Below are 24,030 nucleotides of genomic sequence, written 5' to 3' on the forward strand. Positions count from 1 at the left end.
TATGTTTATCCCACACGTTTGAATTCCGTTACCGTTTTCATTTCCACCACCTCCCGCGGGAGGGCATTCCAAGCATCCACTACTCTCCCTGTGAAAAAATACTTCCTGACATTTTTCTTGAGTCTGCCCCCCCCCTTCAATATCATTTCATGTCCTCTCGTTCTACCGCCTTCGCATCTCCGGAAAAGGTTCGTTTGTGGATTAATACCTTTCAAATATTTGAACGTCTGTATCATATCACCCCTGTTTCTCCTTTCCTCCAGAGTATACATGTTCAGGTCAGCAAGTCTCTCCTCATACGTCTTGTAACGCAAATCCCATACCATTCTCGTAGCTTTTCTTTGCACCGCTTCAATTCTTTTTACATTCTTAGCAAGATACGACCTCCAAAACTGAACACAATACTCTAGGTGGGGCCTCACCAACGATTTATACAGGGGCATCAACACCCCCTTTCTTCTGCTGGTCACACCTCTCTCTATACAGCCTAAGAACCTTCTAGCTAAGGCCACCGCCTTGTCAGCCCAGCTTGGGCGTAAGTGAAGGAAATGCAATCTGCTAGCCAATTGGAAATGGTGTGTTTCCCAACAGCCACTCCCCTTCTGTGGGGGTCGAAAGAAACAAACATTTGGGCGGACTGTCTGAAGGGGCTTGTCCGCTCCACATAGAAGGCCAATGCTCTCTCGCAGTCCAATGTACATAAGTACATAAGTAATGCCATACTGGGAAAAGACCAAGGGTCCATCGAGCCCAGCATCCTGTACACGACAGCGGCCAATCCAGGCCAAGGGCACCTGGCAAGCTTCCCAAACGTACAAACATTCTATACATGTTATTCCTGGAATTTTGGAGTTTTCCAAGTCCGTTTAGTAGCGGTTTATGGACTTGTCCTTTAGGAAACCATCCAACCCCTTTTTAAACTCTGCTAAGCTAACGGCCTTCACCACTTTCTCCGGCAACGAATTCCAGAGTTTAATTACACGTTCAGCAGGGCGGGTATGAGGACAGGGAAAGAATGTTGGCAAGACAATTGACTGGTTCAGATGGATCTCTGACACCACCTTTGGCAAGAACTTAGGGTGAGTGCGGAGGACTACTCTGTTATGATGAAATTTAGTATAGGGAGCATGGGCTACTGAGGGTTGAAGCTCACTGACTCTACGAGCTGAAGTAACAGCCACCAAGAAAATGACCTTCCAGGTCAAATACTTCAGATGGCAGGAATCCAGTGGCTCAAAAGGAGCTTTCATCAGCTGGGTGAGGACGACGTTGAGATCCCATGACACCATAGGAGGTTTGACAGAGGGCTTTGACAAAAGCAAACCTCTCATGAATTGAACAACTAAAGGCTGTCCAGAGATAGGCTTACCCTCCACACGATAATGATAAGCACTAATAGCACTAAGATGAACTCTTACGGAATTGGTCTTAAGACCAGACTCTGACAAGTGCAGAAGGTATTCAAGCAGGGTTTGTGTAGGAGAAGAGCGAGGATCTAGGGCCTTGCTGTCACACCAGACGGCAAACCTCCTCCATTTAAAAGAGTAACACCTGTTCGTGGAATCTTTCCTGGAAGCAAGCAAGACTAGGGAGACATCCTCAGAAAGACCCAAGGAGGCGAAATCTACGCCCTCAACATCCAGGCCGTGAGCGCCAGAGACTGGAGGTTGGGATGCAGGAGCACCCCCTCGTTCTGAGTGATGAGCATTGGAAAACACTCCAATCTCCACGGTTCTTCGGAGGACAACTCCAGAAGAAGAGGGAACCAAATCTGACGCGGCCAAAAGGGCGCAATCAGAATCATGGTTCCGCGGTCCTGCTTCAGTTTCAGCAAAGTCTTCCCCACCAGAGGTATGGGAGGATATGCATACAGAAGGCCCTTCCCCCAATAAAGGAGAAATGCATCATCTGTCGTGGGCCTGAAGTCTGGAACAGAACGGACGGACAGATCTGAGTGGCAAAAAGATCCACCGAGGGGGTGCCCCATGCTCGGAAGATCTTGCGGACAAGTGCCCTGTTGAGAGACCACTGGTGAGGTTGCATTATCCTGCTCAACCTGTCGGACAGACTGTTGTTTATGTCTGCCAGATACGTGGCCTGGAGAAACATGCCGTGATGGCGGGCCTAAAGCCACATCTGGACGGCTTCCCAACACAGGGGGCGAGATCCAGTGCCCCCCTGCTTGTTGACATAGTACATGGCAACCTGGCTGTCTGTCTAAATTTGGATAATTTGATTGGACAGCCGATCTCTGAAAGCCTTTAGAGCGTTCCAGATCGCTCGCGACTCCAGAAGATTGATCTGAAGACCTGATTCCTGAAGGGACCAAGCTCCCTGAGTATGGAGCCCATCTACATGAGCTCCCCACCCTAGGAGAGATGCATCCGTAGTCAGCACTTTTTGAGGCTGAGGAATTTGGAAAGGACGTCCCAAGATCAAATTGGAGTGAATTGTACACCATAGCAAGGAATTGTGAAAAACCGGTGGACAACTGGACTGCATCCTCTAGATCCCCAGCAGCTTGATACCACTAGGAAGCCAGGGTCCATTGAGCTGATCTCATGTGAAGATGGGCCATGGGAGTCACATGAACTGTGGAGGCCATATGGCCCAGAAGTCTCAACATCTGCTGAGCTGTGATCTACTGAGACGCTCTGGCCAAGGAAACCAGGGACAGAAGGTTGTCCGCCCTTGCCTCGGGAAGATAGGCCCGAGCTGTCAGAGTCCAGCAGAGCTCCTATGAATTCTAGTTGTTGAACTGGAAGGAGATGGGACTTTGGGTAATTTATAACAAACCCGGGTAGCTCCAGGAGTTTGAGAATCATCTGCATGGACTGTAGAGCTCCTGCCTCCAAGGTGTTCTTCACCAGCCAATCGTCGAGATAAGGGAACACATGCACACCCAGTCTGCGTAGCGACGCTGCAATGACCGCCAGGCATTTGGTGAACACCCGGGGGGAGGGGGGGGGCAGAGGCGAGCCCAAAGGGCAGCACACAATGCTGAAAGTGCCGTGTTCCCAGACAGAATCAAAGATACTGCCTGTGAGTTGGCAGTATCGGGATGTGAGTATAAGCATCCTACAAGTCCAGGGAGCATAGCCAGTCGTTTTTCTGAATCATGGGAAGAAGGGTGCCCAGAGAAACCATCCTGAACTTTTCTCGAATCAGATATTTGTTCAGGCCCCTTAGGTCTAGGATGGGACGCATCCCCCATTTTCTTTTGCACAAGGAAGTACCTGTAATAGAATCCCAGCCCTTCTTGCCCCGGTGGCACGGGCTCGACCACATTGGCGCTGAGAAGAGCAGAGAGTTCCTCTGCAAGTACCTGCCTGTGCTGGAAGCTGAAGGACTGAGCTCCCGGTGGGCAATTTGGAGGTTTGGAGATCAAATTGAGGGAGTATCCCCGCCGGACTATTTGAAGAACCCACTAATCGGAGGTTACAAGAGGCCACCTTTGGTGAAAACATTTTAACCTCCCCCAGACCAGTAGATCATCCGGCATGAACACTTGTACTGCGGCTATGCTCGCCTGGAGCCAGTCAAAAGCCCATCCCTTGCTTTTGCTGGGGAGCTGCAGGGGCCTGTCGAGGCGCACGCTGTTGACGTGAACAAGAGCGCTGGGGTTGAGCCTGAGCAGGCTGGCGGGAAGGTGGATTGTATCTATGTTTATTGTAAGCATAGGGAGCATTCCTCCTTCTCCCATAAAAACGTCTACCTGATGAGGTAGATGTTGAAGGTGCCTGGTGGGAGAGTTTGTCGAATGTGGTTTCCCGCTGGTGTAGCTGCTCTACCACCTGTTCGACTTTCTCGCCGAAAATATTATCTCCCCGACAAGGAACATCCGCAAGCCGCTGCTGGACTCGATTGTCGAGGTCAGAGGCATGCAGCCATGAGAGTCTGCGCATCACTATACCCTGAGTAGCGGCTCTGGACGCCACATCAAAAGAATCGTAAGTACCCCTGGACAGGAATTTATGACATGCCTTCAGCTGTCTGAGCACCTCCTGAAAAGGCCTGGCCTGCTCCAAAGGGAGCCGATCGACCAGGTCCGCCAGTTGCTTCACATTATTCCGCAAGTGGATACTCGTGTAGAGCTGGTAAGACTGGATTTTGGAGATGAGCAAAGCTGACTGGTAGGCCTTCCTGCCAAAAGAGTCCAAAGTCCGAGCCTCCTGTCCCCGGGGCGCTGAGGCGAAATCTCTCGTACTTTTGGCTCTCTTGAGAGCAGAATTCACAACCCACGAGTCATGAGGCAACTGGGCCTTCATCAACTCCGGGTCCCTGTGAATCCTACACTGGGACTCAACCTTCTTAGGAATGGTGGGGTTAGATAGTGGTTTTATCCAGTTCCTTAACAGTGTCTGTTTAAGGACATTATGTACATAAGTACATAAGTACATAAGTAGTGCCATACTGGGAAAGACCAAAGGTCCATCTAGCCCAGCATCCTGTCACCGACAGTGGCCAATCCAGGTCAAGGGCACCTGGCACGCTCCCCAAACGTAAAAACATTCCAGACAAGTTATACCTAAAAATGCGGAATTTTTCCAAGTCCATTTAATAGCGGTCTATGGACTTGTCCTTTAGGAATCTATCTAACCCCTTTTTAAACTCCGTCAAGCTAACCGCCCGTACCACGTTCTCCGGCAACGAATTCCAGAGTCTAATTACACGTTGGGTGAAGAAACATTTTCTCAGATTCGTTTTAAATTTACCACACTGTAGCTTCAACTCATGCCCTCTAGTCCTAGTATTATGTAGAGGAACAGTGGATGACTCCTTAGGTGGCGAAGGATAGTCCAGGACCTCGAACATCTCAGCCCTGGGCTCATCCTCAGTTACCACCGGGAAAGGAATGGCCGTAGACATTTCCCGGACAAAGGACGAGAAAGACAAACTCTTCAGGAAAGAGAGCTTTCTCTCTGGCTTAGGAGTAGGGTCAGAGGGAAGGCCACAAGACTCCTCTGAAGAGAAATATCTTGGATCTTCCTCTGCTTCCCACGAGGCCTCTCCTTCGGTATCGGACAGGAGTTCTCTGACCGCAGTCTGAAGCCGAGCCCGTCTCGATGCCGAAGAGCTATGTCTTCGATGGCGATGCCGAGAAGTTGACTCCCATGCCGGCGGCAATGAAGCTCCCTCCATCGACGTCGAGTCAACAGGGGGCAGCCGAGGCCGATGCCGCAAGCGGCACCGACGTCAACGGCCTCACCACAGGCGGGGAGCCAGCCGCCACATCTATAAACGGTACCGACGGTGCAAGCACCCCCGGTACCGGAACAGACGGTTGCAGCAGCCCTTCCAGGATCCCTGGAAGAATGGCTCGGAGGCGCTCGTCAAGAGTGGCTGCCGAGAAAAGCTGTGGAGTCGGTACAGGAGTCGAGGTCAGAATCTGCTGAGGAGGAGGAGGCAGTACCAGGCTGTCCAGAGAATGGCGCATCGATACCTCTTGTATGGAGGGTGAGCGGTCCTCCTAGCGTCGACGCTTCACGGGTGCCAAGTCCCTCGACGCCCCGGAGCTCTTGGTACCGTGACGAGAAGGGGACCGGTGCAGATGCTTCTTTGCATTCGCTCGAAGCACGTCACCAGTACCCCTCGGTACCGACGAGGACGTGGAATCCACAAAGCCTCCTCGGGGCTCGGGTCCGAAAGGGGTTGTCCCGATGGGCCTGCACCGCAGGAGCCCTCGAGGCAGGTGGAGACCCACTCGATGGTTCACTGCTGCCAGCATGTGATGGTGTCTGGACAGCCATTACCTGTGCTCCTGACGTCGATGCACTCTCCGGTGCCGACATCGATACCACCGCCGACCTCGGTACCGCTGTCGACGTCGAAGTACCAGGCAAAGCTCCAAACAGGTGTTCCCGTTGAGCTTGTCTCGACGCTTGTGTCCGCTTTTTAAGGCTAAGGCACAACTTACATGCGTCTGGGCAATGGTCGGGCCCAAGGCCATGGATACACCATGCGTGAGAGTCGGTGCCTGAGATTGCCCGGTTGCACCGAGTGCACTTCTTGAAGTCGCTGGCAGGCCTCAATGTCATCAACGGAAAAATAGCGGCAGCAAAATCAAAATTCGCGATGGTGCCAAAGGAAAGGCACAAAAAAGGGAGATAACCCGTACGGGCGGCCAAAATGGCCGCACACGATGACGAAAGGAAACTTGAGGCTAAACTAAAGAAACTACGGGAAAAAGTTTTTTTTTTTTAAAGAAAAAACGAAACAGCTCGGTCACAAGCACAAACGGAGAAGGAAAAGAATGGCGAAAAGCCGGCTAAGACGAAGGCTCTTCTTTTCTGGGGCACAGAACCGCCGTAAACAGCTGCTCTTGACCGCAGAAAAAAGAAGACTGAAGCGGGACTTTCACACGACGGGCGGGAAGATGGCTGCGCATGCACGGTGCGCGCACCCCCGCGCTCGAAGTCTTTAGCAACCTTTGTTGCTAGGAAGATTTTCCGGACCTGGGGCTGCCGTGGACGTCACCCATATGTCAGAACAAGCAGCCTGCTTGTCCTCGGAGAAATAATTTTATGAAGTTTTGGTATGTAAATTTGATTGCGGTGAAGCATGGAATTCTTTTTTTTTTGTATTTTAGGTGCATCAACTCTGGCGCGGGTTATCAAAATATGAACTCATATTGAGAGGTGGCCTTATATAGCAAGTCAATCGGACATTTAAGTGAAATTAAAAATCTTAAAATTGAATGAAAAAAGTTTAAATAGTTCAAAATGTTTAATAAATTCACTGGATTGATGAAGAATCTGGTCATTATTGAGCAGAAAGAAATATACGTGCTCATGGGCTGTCTGAAGATCCATCTATTACTTTTCATATATATTTTACGGTACTTCATTGATTTGTGGGGTTTAGTTAACAGGTCCATCTGCATAAGATATTGCGAATTTAGAGAGTAGTATATTTGTCACGTAATTGCATAAATGAGGGAAACGCTCCTCCGCCAAAGCCAATGCTCCACTGTCTGACCCATTCTTAAAAGACTGACCTGCTCATCCCAGGGGTACAATGAGCATTTCCCACCAGTGGCATTAATAGTGAGGACTTATGTTTTTCAATTACTTCTGTCTCCACCAACAGCAAGCTAAGCAAAGTGGTCTCAAATCGCACCTGTGAAGGTCTCCTATCTTACCCTCCTGCATGAGCAAAAGGTTCATAAACGAGTAGGGCCAAGGCCACGACTCCATCCAGTCCTGTGAGGAGAATTTAAAATGTCCCATCCATCCTTCATGAATCCAGCGCATAATTGCTGCCACATTATACAGGTGGAAGTCTGGGATTCCAAAGACCCCAAATATTTTATCTAGACTAAGTTTGGACATCCCTATTCATGATACTTTTAACTTCCAAATAAAGCCCTTAAGAATAGAGCAAAACATCCACTCATCCCTCTTTGTGATACACACCGGGATAGTCTGCAGTGGGTACAGTAATTTAGGCAACATAACGATTTTTACTAATGCAACTCAGTCCATAAAGGAAAAGAAGTAAGTCTTTCTACCTCCGACAGAGCTGTTTTATTTTATCAGTATGATGTACTATGTTTCTCTTATACATCATAAGTGGGCTACTGTTTAAATAAATGCCTAGATAATGATTTCCTAGTAGGTGGGATCTGCAATGCTGGTGCCAGGGTTCAGGTTCCGCATCTGCCACTGTCAAAAGTTCTGATTTTTCACAATTTACTCAAAATCCTGAGATTTTCCCAAAGCCTTAGACATATTCAAGTGCTACCTTCAGGTACAAAGGCACCTGGTCCAAGTAAAGGAGGATATAATTAGCAAATAGGCTAATTCTACATACCATCCCTCTGACCAGAATAGCTGTCGAGTTCCGACTTTCCCTAATTTTCACTGCAAGAGTCTCTATGAACAACAAAAGCCTCTCTCTGCAGGTCAAACGTAGGTGAAAGCTTCCCATTAATGATCAATTTTATTTTTATTTATTTTTGTTACATTTGTACCCCGCGCTTTCCCATTCATGGCAGGCTCAATGTGGCTTACATATTATATACAGGTACTTATTTGTACCTGGGGCAATGGAGGGTTAAGTGACTTGCCCAGAGTCACAAGGAGCTGCCGGTGCCTGAAGTGGGAATCAAACTCAGTTCCTCAGTTCCCCAGGACCAGAGTCCACCACCTTAACCACTAGGCCACTCCTTGGTGAAGTATACAACACCTTCACTAAATCTACAAAAAGATCCTTCAAGCCATATTTGCCCAATACCCAGAAAAGGTATTGCTATTGAAGGCCTTTTCCATATCAACACTAGTGATGGCTGAAGTTTCCCCATTACCTTTATGCTCATGTAAAGCCTATTTTCATCAGGTTCACTGAGGCATATCTGCCTGGCACAAAGTCCACTTGATTTGCATGCATCTTTCGTTTGAACCCCAGGTATACCAGGTTGTAAAAAGAGGCTTCTTTTGGCTACGCTGTCTCTGGTCCATTAATAAGTATTTAGATTTTGCTTTTTTGCACATACTCAATCATGCTTTAATCATTTTGAATTTAGATTACTGAAACACTGTTTATGCAGGCACTGCTCAAATCCATCTTTGGCAGCTCCAAGCCTTGCAAAATTCCGCTGCTAATGAAAGCCAAGCAATTTGATCATATTACTCCTCTTTTCTTGCATTTGCACTGGCTCTTACAGTTTTACCGATCTAGGTTCAAAATCCTTGTCCATAAGGCCCTCCATGCTGGCTATCCTCTCTGTGTTTCCTCAGTTATCATCTCTTGATAACGGGAACCGCTATCCATTCCTTTTGCTCCCTTGATGCCTACTGTTTAGTCCTTCCATCCCCCAAACAGGCCCACTATGAATTCACCAGATCCTCTGCATTCTTTTTCTCGCCCCCAATCTTTGGAACAACCTTCCATTATACATCAGATCTGAGTTTTGTCTGTCTAAGTTCAAGCTGCTCCTGAAAAGCTATTACTTTAAACTTGCTTTCAATTTGCCCTTGGAGTGTCAATTTCCTTGCTGTATGGTCTGTGTGAATGGGCTCTTTCCTGTTTTAATGGAATTCTTTTCTGATTTTGACTCTTTTAAATATTGTTTTGTGTAAACCGCTTTGACCTTGTTTTAAGTAAAGGCAGTATGTCAAGTTCTGGAATAAACATAGACATATGGGGTAGATAGAATTTTCGTGTCCTGATTTAATAGGGAAATCGGTCTATAGGTCCCCATTTGTTCAGGGTCTTTCCCTGCTTTCAGAATAAGCACTATGTGAGCCAAATTCTATCTACTCACTCCAAATTCGGTATTTTGGTGTGAGGACTTACACCAGCTAAAACAAGGTGCACAAATTGGGCGTGGATCTCTGTTGTTCTGTAACACTGCCCGCCTCTATTTTGAATGTCTCTGACCTGCCCATGCCCCTCCCATGGCTTTGACCTCTTTTGAGTTTTGCATGATCCAACTTAGCTACCCATTGTTACAGAATAGCACATAGCTAGATTGGTACCCAAATCACAATTAGTGCTGATTAAGTGGTTGGTTAGCTCCAATAATTAAATAAATGTAGCCCATCAACTAATTATTTTGGGTGCCGAAATTTGGCTACACTATACAGAATCCAGGGTATAGTATCAAGCAATAGGGATTGTTTGCAACTTATACTGGATCCAGTTTCAGGATACAACCATGTTTAGAAGTAGAACTGCATCTACATAACAGGGCTGTGAGGATAACAATATGGTAGAATTCCAGTTTCTACATCATACATACTCCCTGCCTCTATACAATGCACTGAGAAATCACTCTATTACATAAACAATGCACCTACCCATAAAACATCCTAACTTTTTATTCAAATGCAGCTGAAATTGCAGGAACCTTCTCTCAACCGATACACAAGCACTCAAACACATATGGTACCAACATGTAATGCCTTCTTTGCCCACCCTTTAGAAACATGCTAAATGAAGGCATACCCACAACATTTCACCCTCTATACACTAAGCTACAGTTACAGAATGCCTTTTCTTATATATTGTGCCAAAACAAGGGGATGCACCTTTTCCTGATTCCTCACCTCCTGTGCAGAAAGGAAGTGAATGTGCAGAAGCTTCCTTTCACTGTCCACTAATGGTAAAAAGGTTATAGTCACATCATCATCTGTGTTGAGGTTAGCACCAGCACCACGATTGTCAAACCCATCATTCTCCATAGCAACCAGAGCTGAGAAATGACCCCTTGTATATCCCAAAGCTATGGGACTCTTCCAGCAAAAGGTCTGTTCCCAAAGAAGAGGCAAGTAGACACCTGCAAAAGCAGAGAAGGGTAAGAGCACATCAAATCTGCACATAAAAGATTCCTTATCTAATCCATGCCAAGGAAAAAAGATCCAAGACTTTATCTTCTTCCATCAGAAGGACCGTTTTTCTGCTGTTTGACAAACATGTAATATGGTAAAAAAAATCTTAATAGTCTCAGCTTTTACATCTTAAACCCACAAGTCCCTACCACCTCAGTTCAGACATCAATACACAGGCTCCCCAGTAATTGGCGTCTTGGTGTTCTTAACAGAGCTTAACACAGCAACTGTTCTTTCAGTCACCAATTATGCTATATACAGAAGACATGCTGGAGTATAAGAACTCTCCTACTTGAAAGGACGATCTTAAATGAGAAATTTTACTCTTCAGTAGCTTCTAATACTGAATGTGTTTGCTAAACGAACTGATGCCGTTATCTTTAGATCAAAGTTTCAAAATTAGGTTGAGGTTGGTATTTAACATACATTATTATGTGAAATGAACCAGCAGTATCATGCAAGCTACCAGATGGTAATACATCAATCAACAGAGACGACAGAAAAAAATCAAACCAGACTGCCCAGTTTTCCCACTTGCACTTCTAAGGATATATCCCATTTGCCAAACACAGTGTGGGACTATTTGTAGAACACACTTTCTCATTTGTACACTATCATCTTTAACAGATAAAACATAAGAAACCTATCTAGTATATATCCATCACTCCTTATATCTAACTCAAAGGCTTTTTGATAACCTAAATAACTACCTATACTGGTATAGCCATTCCCCTGCACTGGCTGACAGACCCCAGCTCCATCACCAACTGCATTTCAACTAGGATACTTATCATACTGTGACATGCTGTCTGTGCTTCTGGTAGAATTTCTCATACAAGTGCTGGAAATTCCAGCTTCCAAAGGCCAGAAACTGGTCATATTCTCAAGACACGTATACCAAATATGCATCTACTTACACTGTCTCCACTGTATATACACATTTCATTTTTTTTTAATTAGTCATTTTCCTACTGATTTTCTTCTAAGCATATTCACTGTGGAAAGAAATGCAAAAGTCCAACCCAACCAGAAAGACGAGAAACAAAATAAAGGTAGTGGTCAAAATTAAAACCAGGAGTACAAATAATGAAGAATTTAAGAAAAAAAAAAGTGAGCGCACCTGATACTCAAATATAATAAATAAAATATACAAATATATTATTTTTATATAAAAACCTAAGGGGCCCTTTTACTAAAGCGAACACAGCGGTGTTCTGCCTCATTCTGCCTCGCCTCACCCTATGCTTGGAATCAACTTCCTGAGCCCTTACGCCAAGCCCCCTCCCTACCCATCTTCAAATCCTTGCTCAAAGCCCACCTCTTCAATGTTGCTTTCGGCACCTAACCTTTATACCTTTCAGGAAATCTAGACTGCCCCTATTTGACTGACTGTACATTTGTCCTTTAGATTGTAAGCTCCTTTGGGCAGGGACTGTCCTTCTATGTTAAATTGTACAGCGCTGCGTAACCCTAGTAGAGCTTTAGAAATATCAAGTAGTAGTAGTTCCGAGTTTCTAATACCTTTTTATTTTCTAGCGCTGGGGGAGGGGGGGGGGCGTGCCTGGCAGTAACTGGGCAGTGTTGTGCGTTGCCTGATTACCGCTGGAACCCTCACCGCCTCAGGGTGCATAGTAACATAGTAGATGATGGCAGATAAAGACCTATATGATCCATCCAGTCTGCCCAACAGGATAAACTCATTACATATGGTATAGAATACTTCACTGGTATACCTGGCCTTGATTTGTCCTTGCCATTTTCAGGGCACAGTAAATGGAAACACAGCAATTTTTTTTTTTTTATTACATGGCCTTTTACTGACCCTTAAAAAAAAAAAAGGCCCCTCCAAAGGGACACCACCTTGTAGGGGTGGAGGCAGGGGTGTGCTGGTAAATTTTTAACAAAGGGCTCTCTCTCCGGGCATAGCCGGCCCTGAAATTTGGGTGGGGGTGGGGGAATAACTGCCTCTCTCTCCCCTCCCTTGTGTGGGCACGCTAGGCATACCTTTGCCGAGCCCCACCAGCCAATAAATGGACTGCCACCATTCTCTGCTGCTTGTTTCTGGCTCTGAGCAGCATGATGGAACCTTCTTGCGCTTGCATGAAAAGTCCCATCCTGATGCTCAAACAAGGAGCAGGGAGCAGCAGCAGTCTATTTACTTGGCTGGTGGGGCCAGCATCACTGCCAGCAAAGTAAAAGAGAATTCAGGAGGGGGCCCAAGCCCACATTTTGGGAGTCAGTTGTTAAAGTAGCCATGGGGAGGCCTACTTTAACAACCGGCTCCCAAAATTCTTAAAAACTTAACAAACGGCTCTCGCGAGCCCATGAGAGCCCGCTCCAGCACACCACTGGGTGGAGGGGCTTGTGAGTTCAATGACTTAGAGGGCTATGCCGTAGGGTTACCCATATCAGACAGGCCTCTGAAGAGAAACCAGACAAACAGTGTCCCAAACTGGGAGAGTGGTAAGATGGTGACCTGAAGTTCGTATGCTCAACAGCCCAGCTGCCCTCTGAAGTTTCGTCTTCTTTACTTAAATTTCCTCTCTGCAATTGCAGTTACCTTAACTGAGAGGAAGGGGACAACCGGCGGTCAGCTGCCGATGGCCAGCGTTGTATCCCCTGAGCAGCAAGTGCGGGACCGCTGTGCAATGAACTGCCCACAGATGAAAGGGCTGGAGAGTCCTTTGATTAGCGCCGGTGAAGGAGCGTCGACGCTCTTGGACCTGAAAAAAACAACTCTATCGCTCCCGAATTATTCAACCACCATGTCCAAAGGAGTGGAGGAGTGAGTTAGAGGTATATGCTGAAACGGAGGACGTTTACAGCAGAACCCGAATCGGCGGAACCCATCCTAAACACCTATGAGAAATCAACTTGGAGTTTTTGGCTCCCGTGGAGGTTACATTGAATATCATCTGGAAGGCGCTTCAGGACCTAACAGTGGCAGTAAATAATTTTGTTTCAGATATAATTTTATTAGAGAGTTACATGGACGATTCAACTGAACCCTTTGAGAGTAAAAAATTGATATAACAAATGATTCTACATGAGCAAAAAGTGGTTATGATAATAGACCAAGATATAACAAAGCAACAAGGCACTTTCACTTTCTGTATCCAAACGTTTGGATACAGAAAGTGAAAGTGCCTTGTTGCTTTGTAGCTTTTACTATATGAGACGTGGGGTAAGGAATAATATATTGTAGAGGAATATATTCGCGTTTTCTCCCAAGTTTTCCACGTCATCACTGTGACCCCTGACGCAGGTGCTAGTCACCGAAACACAGCCCGTGTCGGGTCTTTTTGTCAAGGCTCATTCATTAAAGAACTGTGTTCCATTTTTAAAGGCCCATGGTGCTGTTTTTTTTGTTTATGATAATAGACCAGAAATTTTGAATAATAAAATGAATATTACTATAGATGATTAATATCGAGATTATTGTTTTTCCCAGAGTTCCGGGTATGACTCCTAAAGTTTTCCTCAAAAATATTTCCTCAAATTATTACTTTAAAAGGAGTGAAGCCTGTGAAAACTGGGATTACTTTAATCAGTGGGATTTGAATTAGAGACTTAAGTATATGTATTGTTAAATAACTTCTGGTTTTTAAAAGAGAAAGAATGTAATCAGATGTATTATTTCTAACTAATATTGGACAATAAGTATGTTTTTCAATGAAATGATTTGACTATACACCGTATTGGCCTTGAAGAAGCCAACCAGATGATCAATGTGGAATAATGAATTAGATGAGTAATAGCTGGGGATAATCAGGTTAATACCACGTTTTTTTTTCTGCTTACTGTTTAATTGATCTCCTTATCTTGTTTCACTCTCCCTATTTAGTGGTCTAAGGAAGAAAATAGAATTACCTGACTGAAATAATTCCTACATATTACTTTCTCTGTATTTCCAGCAAGTTGTTTTATCGCTTGTAAAATTTTAAATGGTTATAAATAAAAAAATAAATTAAAAAAAAAAAGGCCGTTTTACCAGCAGCAGTAACCTGTGGCCTCGGCACGCAGCAATCCCATGCGCCAACGCAGGCCACCTTTTACAGTTGTTTGGTAAAAGGGCCACTAAAATTTTTAACCTGGACATAATACAAACTAATAAAATCAAAAACACATTTCGCAAATGACCACACTTTGGGAAAGGTTTATGAATGACAAGGCTGGCTCTTCCACTAGGCTAAGCAGATTGTTCCACCTGCCTCCCCCCCTCATTCTCACCCTCCAGCTGTTCCCTGTTAACAGGAGCAGCCAGTTACTCCCTCCACACTCTAATTCTCTGAGCAGTGGCGAAACCAGGCTTGGGAACAAGGGCTCCCAGGTGTTGCACTGCCATAGCAGATCTGGCACATCCAGTACAACAAAGTAGGTAGAGCCACTAGGCCCATGCATGCACTACAGGCCATGTTGGGTCCTGTCCCCACAAAACAGGTGGAATGTGGCAAGACCTTGAGATTGTGCAGAAACTAAGCAGACCACATGCATTTCCTGTTTTAATACTGAGGAATGAAGGGAAATGGGGGCATGAGATGCTAAAGAGAGGAGATGGATGACCAAGAGATTAAAAAAAGGAGTGCTCATAGAGATACTACAATAGCAGAAAAACTAATTGAATTATTTCCCTCAGCCTTTAGTGAAGAGGATGTTTGGTTCATATTAATAAGGAAAACCATTGTTGATAGTGATGACTTTGAAAAAGTAAATCAAATCACTGTATATCTAGAAGACAGAAGGGAATGAGATTTGATATACCGCCTTTCTGTGACTACAATCAAAGAGGTTTACATATGATATACAGGTATTTATCTTGTACCTGGGGCAATGGACGATTAAGAGACTTGCCCAGAGTCGCAAGGAGCTGAAGTGGGAATCGAACCCAGTTCCCCTGGTTCTCAGGCCACTGCATTAACCATTAGGCTACTACTCCTTTAGCAGTGTCTCTCACAGATACATTAAAAAGAAATGGCCACAGTGCCAATCCTTGAGGAACACCACTACACCATCCTTTCCTCCAAGCAAATTCCATTTATCACCACCCTCTGTTGTCTATTGCTCAACCAACTTCCAATCCAGTTCACCACTTTGGGTCCTAAGATCAGCCCTCTCAGCTTATTCATGAGTCTTCTGTGAGGAACCGTATCAAAGGATTTGCTGAAATCCAAGTAGAATACGTGTAGCGCATGTCCTTTACCCAGTTCTCTGTCCATTCAAAGAAATCAGATTCATTTGGCAGCATTTTCCTTTGGTAAACCATAGTAACATACATAGTAACATAGTAGATGACGGCAGAGAAAGACCTGCACGATCCATCCAGTCTGCCCAACAAGATAAACTCATATGTGCTACTTTTTGTGTATACCTGACCTTGATTTGTATCTGCCATTTTCAGGTCACAGACCGTAGAAGTCTGCCCAGCACTAGCCCCGCCTCCCACCACCGGCTCTGCCACCCAATCTCCGCTATGCTTCTGAGGATCCATTCCTTCTGAACAGGATTCCTTTATGTTTATCCCACGCATTTTAGAATTCCGCTACTGTTTTCATCTCCACCACCTCCCGTGGGACGCCATTCCAAGTATCCACCACTCTCTCCGTGAAAAAATACTTGCTGACATTTTTCTTGAGTCTGCCCCCCTTCAATCTCATTTCATGTCCTCTATTTCTACCCATCTATGGAAAAGGTTCGTTTTCGGATTAATACCTTTCAAATATTTGAACGTCTGTATCATATCACCCTTGTTTCTCCTTTCCTCCAGGGTATACATGTTCAGGCCAGCAAGTCTCTCCTCATACATCTTGTAATGCAAATCCCATACCATTCTTGCAGCTTTTCTTTGCACCGCTTCAATTCTTTTTACATCCTTAGCAAGATACGGCCTCCAAAACTGAACACAATATTCCAGGTGGGGCCTCACCAACGACTTATAGAGGGGGGCATTAAACCTCTTTTCTTCTGCTGTTGCCTCAGATCTTCCAATCTGTTGGATTCTAGAAAGTTAACTCACTTTTCCTTCAGCAACACCATTATTTTTCCTGCTATTAAGATGAGAGCTTACTGGCCTGTAGTTCCCCGTCACCACTTTTGTGAAAAGGGACCACCATCCATAAGAATAGCCATAATGGGTCAGACCAATGGTCCATCTAGCCCAGAATCCTGTTTCCAAACCCAGATAGTAGCAACATTCCATGTTACCAGTACCAGAGCAAGCAACGGCTTCGCTATGTCTGTCTCAATAGCAGACTATGGACGTTTCTTCCAGGAACTTGTCCAAACTTTTTTTTAAAGAGAACGACAGAAAGGGAATCCAAAGGTGCAAAAGCAGAAAAAATAGCCCCCCCCCCCCCCAAAAGCACATAAACCCTTCAAGAATAGGGGTGTCTCAACTTTATTGATCAGATGGTCCGTGTTTCGGCAAGAAACGCCTGCATCAGAAGTCTAGACAAATGAACATCAATAAATATGGGAAAAAAAGGATAAAACAATACCAAACATTAAATAATATATATATCAGTTTTCACCATTATGTTTCAGTTCCCACACTGTTTGTTTGGTGTAATTCAATTAAGTTACTCTATGGCCATTTTGATTCACATTCTCATACTTATGATTTGCTTGTGATTTAGTTTTAAAGTACTTTTCACTTATTTACACGTCCAGCCTCTGTTGTCAACGCGTTTTCAATGACTGTCTGTAATACTTACATTTTTCTGCGTCGCTTTAGCTGCAGTGTTGAAGTATCAGTTCTGTTTTTGCAGTTTTTAACTCATATCACTATGCTTTGGTTTTTGCAGTATTCAGGGGTGTCAATGTCACATTAAAATTTTTTTTATTTAATTTTCAAATACATATCTCAACAATATCAGAGATAAGAAAACATCAGAAAATGAGAAAAACACTCCAGTATTTTAGGAAAATAGATATAAATCCTTCGCCACTAATCAGGAAATAAAAAACCCAAGATATAATCTTTGTAAAGAAATATAATTCCTAATACAGGTAGATGCTCCCTCCAATTACTGTCTCTAGCCTGCCTATACATTCAGGAATTAGTTATGACATTCAATTCGTCTTAAGCTTCTAGAAAATCAATTACCGTGTTTCCCCGAAAATAGGACCTACCCCGAAAATAAGACCTACTGGGGTTTTCCTGCAAATTTAAAATATAAGACATCCCCCCAAAAGTAAGACCTACCAAACTTTTTTTTCAGCAGGGCCGCCGAGAGCCACCCGAGGTCACGCCCCCCCCCCCCACCCGAGGTCGCCGGGCCCCCCCCTCCGTCGCTCCCGGAACTAACCTGAAGCTCCTTTCACCTTCGCAAGTTCAGATTCGGAGCAGCAGCATGGCAGACCTCTCCTTCCTTCAGTGTCCCGCCCTCGCCTGACGTAACAGCTGCTTGCTGCTCCGAATCCGAACTTGCGAAGGTGAAAGGACCTTCAGGTTAGTTCCGGGAGCGACGGAGGGGGGGCCAGGCGACCTCGGGTGGGTGAGGGGGGCGACACCAATGTTTCCCAGAAAATAAGACATCCCCCCCCCCCCCCCGAAAATAAGACCTAGCGCGTTTTGGGGAGGAAAAATAAATATAAGACAGTGTCTTATTTTCGGGGAAACACGGTAGCTGTTGTGGGTCAAAAATTTGAAATTGTTTACCTTCATACAATACAAAGCACAAACAAGGAAAACGTAAAACAAAATTGGCTCCTAAAGTTACTATTCTAGGCCATAAGGCCAAGAAAGCCTTACACCTCATTTGTGTCTCTCTTGAAAGATCAGGAAATATACGCACTTTTGAACCCCCAAAAGTATCTCCAAATGTCTAAAGGAAAGTTTCAAAAATGCATTTCAATCAGGTTCCAAGGCAAAAGTAACCAACATAGTAGTTCCCTGTGTAATCACATCCAAAGAGGTTTCCAAAAAGGAGGTAAGATTCATATTGTCCACCTCTCGCTTATGGGAGGGAAATCCCGCAGATCTTCTTGGGCTCCAAATATACTAAGCTCGTGTAATAGGGGGTAAAGAATCAGCAACCATCCTCAAAACCTCAATCAAATATTTCTTAACTATATCCAAAGAAGAAATCAAAGGTGACCTAGGAAAATTCAGGAACCTCAAATTATGTCTTCTAACCTGGTTTTCCAGGTATTCTAAACGTCGATGTACAAACTTCTCCAAAGTCTGTATTCTGGATTCCAAGCTTTCAACCTTCGAGGTCTGTTGAGCAGTTAACGGTGCTTGAATCAAGACCGCCTCAGAAATAACTTTAATATCTTTAGAATTTCCTCTCATCAAAGACTGTAAAGAAGAATGTGTGTCATAAACAATATCCTAAAGTGACTCCAAAGTCACTATGGATGGTTTAGTTATCACCCGAGATGGTAAAGGGGAGGGTGGTAGACTTTCCACCTGAGAGAGAATATTCACAATTTCAGAAGGCAATATCTTTAATGCTGACTCAATCGTAGTCTCTCGCCCAGGGTCTATGATCTCTTTTGCTGTCGATGCCTTCCCTCCTTGCAGATCTGGATCCATTGCATCTGCCTCCCAGACTGCAAAAACGCCGACAGCGTTCTCACTCCCTGGTCACAAAGATTGTCTTATATTTTCTAAACAAAGTCTCCTCTTTCCTTCTTTTTTTGATAAGATCAACCTTGGCAGCACTTTTTAGATCTACACGGAACAGTACTAATTAATCACCTAAAAGAGGTATTTTTTGATACTATTATCTCTCAAAGGTATTATTTTTTTTATTTTTCCACTGAATGACATCTTAATCTTTTAAGAGAAATCCTATACGTGGCATGATTACATTTTCGATGGTTCATGTCGTTTTGCCAAATGGAAATATGGCAAATGACAATCAAAATTTTTTTTTAAATTTTCAACTATAGAACAGAATATTTCTTATCACTCTTAACATCACATTTAGTGCCTACACGATAAGGGATTTCCTATAGTAACGTTTTATATAATGTCTAAGTCCCTCCACATAACTCTAAAGAATTCTGCGAACTTAGAGGATTATCATTTCCTAGTTGTATTTGAGATCAAATTCCCTCCTGTCCAATGGTATCACCCTAGATATAAGTAATGAGTGATTTTCACAATGTCTAAGTCCTTCCATATAACTCTAAGGGATTATGTGCACAATGGTATTGCCCTAGATATAAGTAATGAGTGATTTTCACGTCGTCTAAGTCCTTCCATGCAACTCTTAACGGATTTCCCAGTTGTATTTGAGATAAAATTTACTTCTGTCCAATGGTATCGCTCTAGATATAAGTAATGAGTGAGTTTTTTCTCTTTCATTTATAGGCTTAGCTTGATATCTTTTATGTATAGAGTTTTGATAAGAATCTCTCTCTTCATAATCAGCCATACATCATAAGGTCAGTAGATGTTAATTTTTACTATCACCAATTTGATTTGTTTTTGAAATATGTTGCATTAATTTATTCAATTGATTTCTTTAAGGTACAATATTATATATATATATATATATATATATATATATATATATATATATATATATATATATATATATATATATATATGTCTTGTGTTGGTTTATATTATTTTTATATTATATATATACATATACATTTTATGCATGTTATATTAATTTATTTAATTGCTTTCTTTAAGCTACAATAATCATTATACATATGCCTTATGTTGGTTCATTTTACTACATATACATTTTATAGATTATATACATGTGTATTTCTTATGACATCTTTTGTATACAGTGGGGGAAATAAGTATTTGATCCCTTGCTGATTTTGTAAGTTTGCCCACTGACAAAGACATGAGCAGCCCATAATTGAAGGGTAGGTTATTGGTAACAGTGAGAGATAGCACATCACAAATTAAATCCGGAAAATCACATTGTGGAAAGTATATGAATTTATTTGCATTCTGCAGAGGGAAATAAGTATTTAATCCCTCTGGCAAACAAGACCTAATACTTGGTGGCAAAACCCTTGTTGGCAAGCACAGCGGTCAGACGTCTTCTGTAGTTGATGATGAGGTTTGCACACATGTCAGGAGGAATTTTGGTCCACTCCTCTTTGCAGATCATCTCTAAATCATTAAGAGTTCTGGGCTGTCGCTTGGCAACTCGCAGCTTCAGCTCCCTCCATAAGTTTTCAATGGGATTAAGGTCTGGTGACTGGCTAGGCCACTCCATGACCCTAATGTGCTTCTTCCTGAGCCACTCCTTTGTTGCCTTGGCTGTATGTTTTGGGTCATTGTCGTGCTGGAAGACCCAGCCACGACCCATTTTTAAGGCCCTGGCGGAGGGAAGGAGGTTGTCACTCAGAATTGTACGGTACATGGCCCCATCCATTCTCCCATTGATGCGGAGAAGTAGTCCTGTGCCCTTAGCAGAGAAACACCCCCAAAACATAACATTTCCACCTCCATGCTTGACAGTGGGGACGGTGTTCTTTGGGTCATAGGCAGCATTTCTCTTCCTCCAAACATGGCGAGTTGAGTTCATGCCAAAGAGCTCAATTTTTGTCTCATCTGACCACAGCACCTTCTCCCAATCACTCTCGGCATCATCCAGGTGTTCACTGGCAAACTTCAGACGGGCCGTCACATGTGCCTTCCGGAGCAGGGGGACCTTGCGGGCACTGCAGGATTGCAATCTGTTATGTCGTAATGTGTTACCAATGGTTTTCGTGGTGACAGTGGTCCCAGCTGCCTTGAGATCATTGACAAGTTCCCCCCTTGTAGTTGTAGGCTGATTTCTAACCTTCCTCATGATCAAGGATACCCCACGAGGTAAGATTTTGCGTGGAGCCCCAGATCTTTGTCGATTGACAGTCATTTTGTACTTCTTCCATTTTCTTACTATGGCACCAACAGTTGTCTCCTTCTTGCCCAGCGTCTTACTGATGGTTTTGTAGCCCATTCCAGCCTTGTGCAGGTGTATGATCTTGTCCCTGACATCCTTAGACAGCTCCTTGCTCTTGGCCATTTTGTAGAGGTTAGAGTCTGACTGATTCACTGAGTCTGTGGACAGGTGTCTTTCATACAGGTGACCATTGCCGACAGCTGTCTGTCATGCAGGTAACGAGTTGATTTGGAGCATCTACCTGGTCTGTAGGGGCCAGATCTCTTACTGGTTGGTGGGGGATCAAATACTTATTTCCCTCTGCAGAATGCAAATAAATTCATATACTTTCCACAATGTGATTTTCCGGATTTAATTTGTGATGTGCTATCTCTCACTGTTACCAATAACCTACCCTTCAATTATGGGCTGCTCATGTCTTTGTCAGTGGGCAAACTTACAAAATCAGCAAGGGATCAAATACTTATTTCCCCCACTGTATGTATATTCTTTATATGTATTATATTATTTTATTGTATATTTTTATGTTCACTGTATATTTTGTAGACTCCTGAGGCAGGCGCTTAGGTGCTGAAACATGGCTGCTGTGTCGAGTCGATTTTGATATTTTGCAATAAAGACTCTTATCTATCAATACATCTCCTCCACTGTTTGAGAAGAGCCAACTCTCCCTACTTCTTGTCTTCCAGGACAGAAACACACAGCCATGAGAATCTGCGCATTGCTATACCTTGGGCAGAGATTCTGGATGCCACGTCAAAAGTGTCATAAGTACCCTTGGCCAAGAACTTGCGACACACCTTCTGCTGCTTGACCAACTGGGGAAATGGCTTGGCCTGCTCTGGAGGGAGCGCATCGACCAAGTCTGACAGCTGCCTCACCAAGTTCCGCAAGTAAACGCTTCTGAAGAGCTGGTAAGATTGAATGCGGGCGATGAGAATAGCGGTCTGATACATCTTTCTCCCAAAAGAGTCCAGGGTTCTAGCTTCTCTGCCTTGGGGAGCCAAGTCTCTAATACACCTGGCTTTTTTTGAGAGCAGCATCCACCATCATGGAGTCAGGAGGTAACTGAGACCTCACCAACTCTGGTTCCCCATGGATCTGATATCTGGTATCAATCCTCTTAGGGACCACAGGGACAGACGGAGGGGGATGCCCAGTTCCTGATGAGGAATGCCTTGAGTACCTCGTGGAGTGGAGCTATCACTTCCTCCATAGATGGAGAGGTGTAGTCCAGGACCTCGAGCATCTTGGACCTGGGCTCATCCTCCACTTCTACGGGGAATGGAATGGCCTCAGGCATTTCCCCTTAAAAAGAGGAAGAGAGACTCTCTGGTGGGGACAGTCTCCTCTCAGGCGGAGGGGAAGGCTCAGAAAGTATCCCATAGGACTCATATAAGAAGTACCTGGGATCTTTCTCTGATTCCCATGAGCGTCTGTATAAAGTTGCTCAGCTACATGTAGTCAGCCTCTGTGTAGCCTGCCAGACTGACCTCGCTGGGGGAGTGTCTGAGTTCCACTAGGATAATGTTTCCAGTTGCTAGAACTGGACTTTTTTTTAATGATGGTGGCACTGGCAGGGTTATTTAAATATATGTTGGCCCTCTTTGAAGGAATGGATCCATGTACTGGGCAGACTTCTACGGTTTATGCCCTGATCATGACTGAATAGATATGGATGGGCTGGAGTGTAAATTTCAAGGGGCTTCGATGTTAGCTTCAGAACTTTTAGTACAAGAAGAGTGCTGGGCAGACTTCTACGGTCTGTGCCCTGAGAATGGCAAGGACAAATCAAATCTGGTATGCATATAAAGTATCACATACCATGTAAAATGAGTTTATCTTGTTGGGCAGACTGGATGGACCATACAGGTCTTTATCTGCCGTCATTTACTATGTGACTATGAGCGTTCCTCTTCGGTTTCGGACAGCACTTCCCTAAGGATCCATGCCCTTGAGAATGGCATCAAGGAGTCAGATCCCGCCTCGACTCTGGAACTGCTTCCTCCACCAACATCAAAGGGGTACCGGCCTGGGTGGCAATCGACATCAGGGCCACAAGTGGCGACGGCGTCGGAGGCCGCACCGTGGGCTGAGGGCCAGGCGGGGACACAGCAGAAGGCATGGCAGGGTCAGACACCCCCAAAGCCAATGCACATTGCTGCATCAATCCCTCCAAAAGCTCAGGAAGCAAGGCCTGGATATGCTCATCGAGAGCCGCCATCGGTAAAGGCTGAGGGGTTGGTTGGGGCTCAGGTTGCCGAATCGCCTGGGGTGTGGGAGCAAGATCTCAACTGCTGGGAAAGTACAAATCAGCATCTCTTGAATGGAGGAAGAGCAATCCTTCCTGTGTCAACGCTTCTTGGGTGCTGAGTCCCTCAGCGTCCAGGAGCTCCCAAGTACTGTGTGACTAAGGAGATCGGTGACAGTGCTTCTTGGCCTTCACCCAATACACCTCACCCAAGCTCCTCATTGCCGATGAGGACGACGTTGAATCCTCCCATCGCCTTGGGGTTTGGTCCGATGATGGACGGTCCCGGGGGAGCTGCATAGCAGGAGGCCACGAGGCAAGTAGAGACCCACTCGATGCCTCACTACTCCCAGTGTCTCGCAGCAGCCATTCCTACCTCGACTCCCAATACTGATTCTTCCCTCGACATTGACGACATCGATGCCGATGTCGAAGAACCAGACTCAGCCCCAAAACGTTTCTCGCATTGAGCTTCTTGGGAAATTTGGGTCCTTTTCTTCATACGAAGACAAAGGGCACAATTTGCCGGGCTATGGTCGAGCCCGAGAAACTGAATACACCAAGAATGTGTATCAGTACCTGA

General features: G+C 44.7%; 1 protein-coding gene across 2 annotated transcripts in view; it reads right to left on the reverse strand.

Moving 5' to 3' along the window:
• Positions 1 to 24,030, reverse strand: part of ZRANB1 (zinc finger RANBP2-type containing 1) — a gene marked incomplete at its 5' end in the record, with an annotated part of 249,239 nt that overhangs the window by 16,321 nt on the left and 208,888 nt on the right. Inside the window, 1 exon segment of one of the 2 annotated variants that reach the window (XM_030202551.1) lies at positions 10,050 to 10,279. In XM_030202551.1, the coding sequence (XP_030058411.1) occupies positions 10,050 to 10,279 (230 nt within the window). 2 annotated transcript variants of the gene reach the window in all.

Source organism: Microcaecilia unicolor, chromosome 5, assembly GCF_901765095.1.
Source record: "Microcaecilia unicolor chromosome 5, aMicUni1.1, whole genome shotgun sequence".
NCBI classification, from domain to species: Eukaryota; Metazoa; Chordata; class Amphibia; order Gymnophiona; family Siphonopidae; genus Microcaecilia; species Microcaecilia unicolor.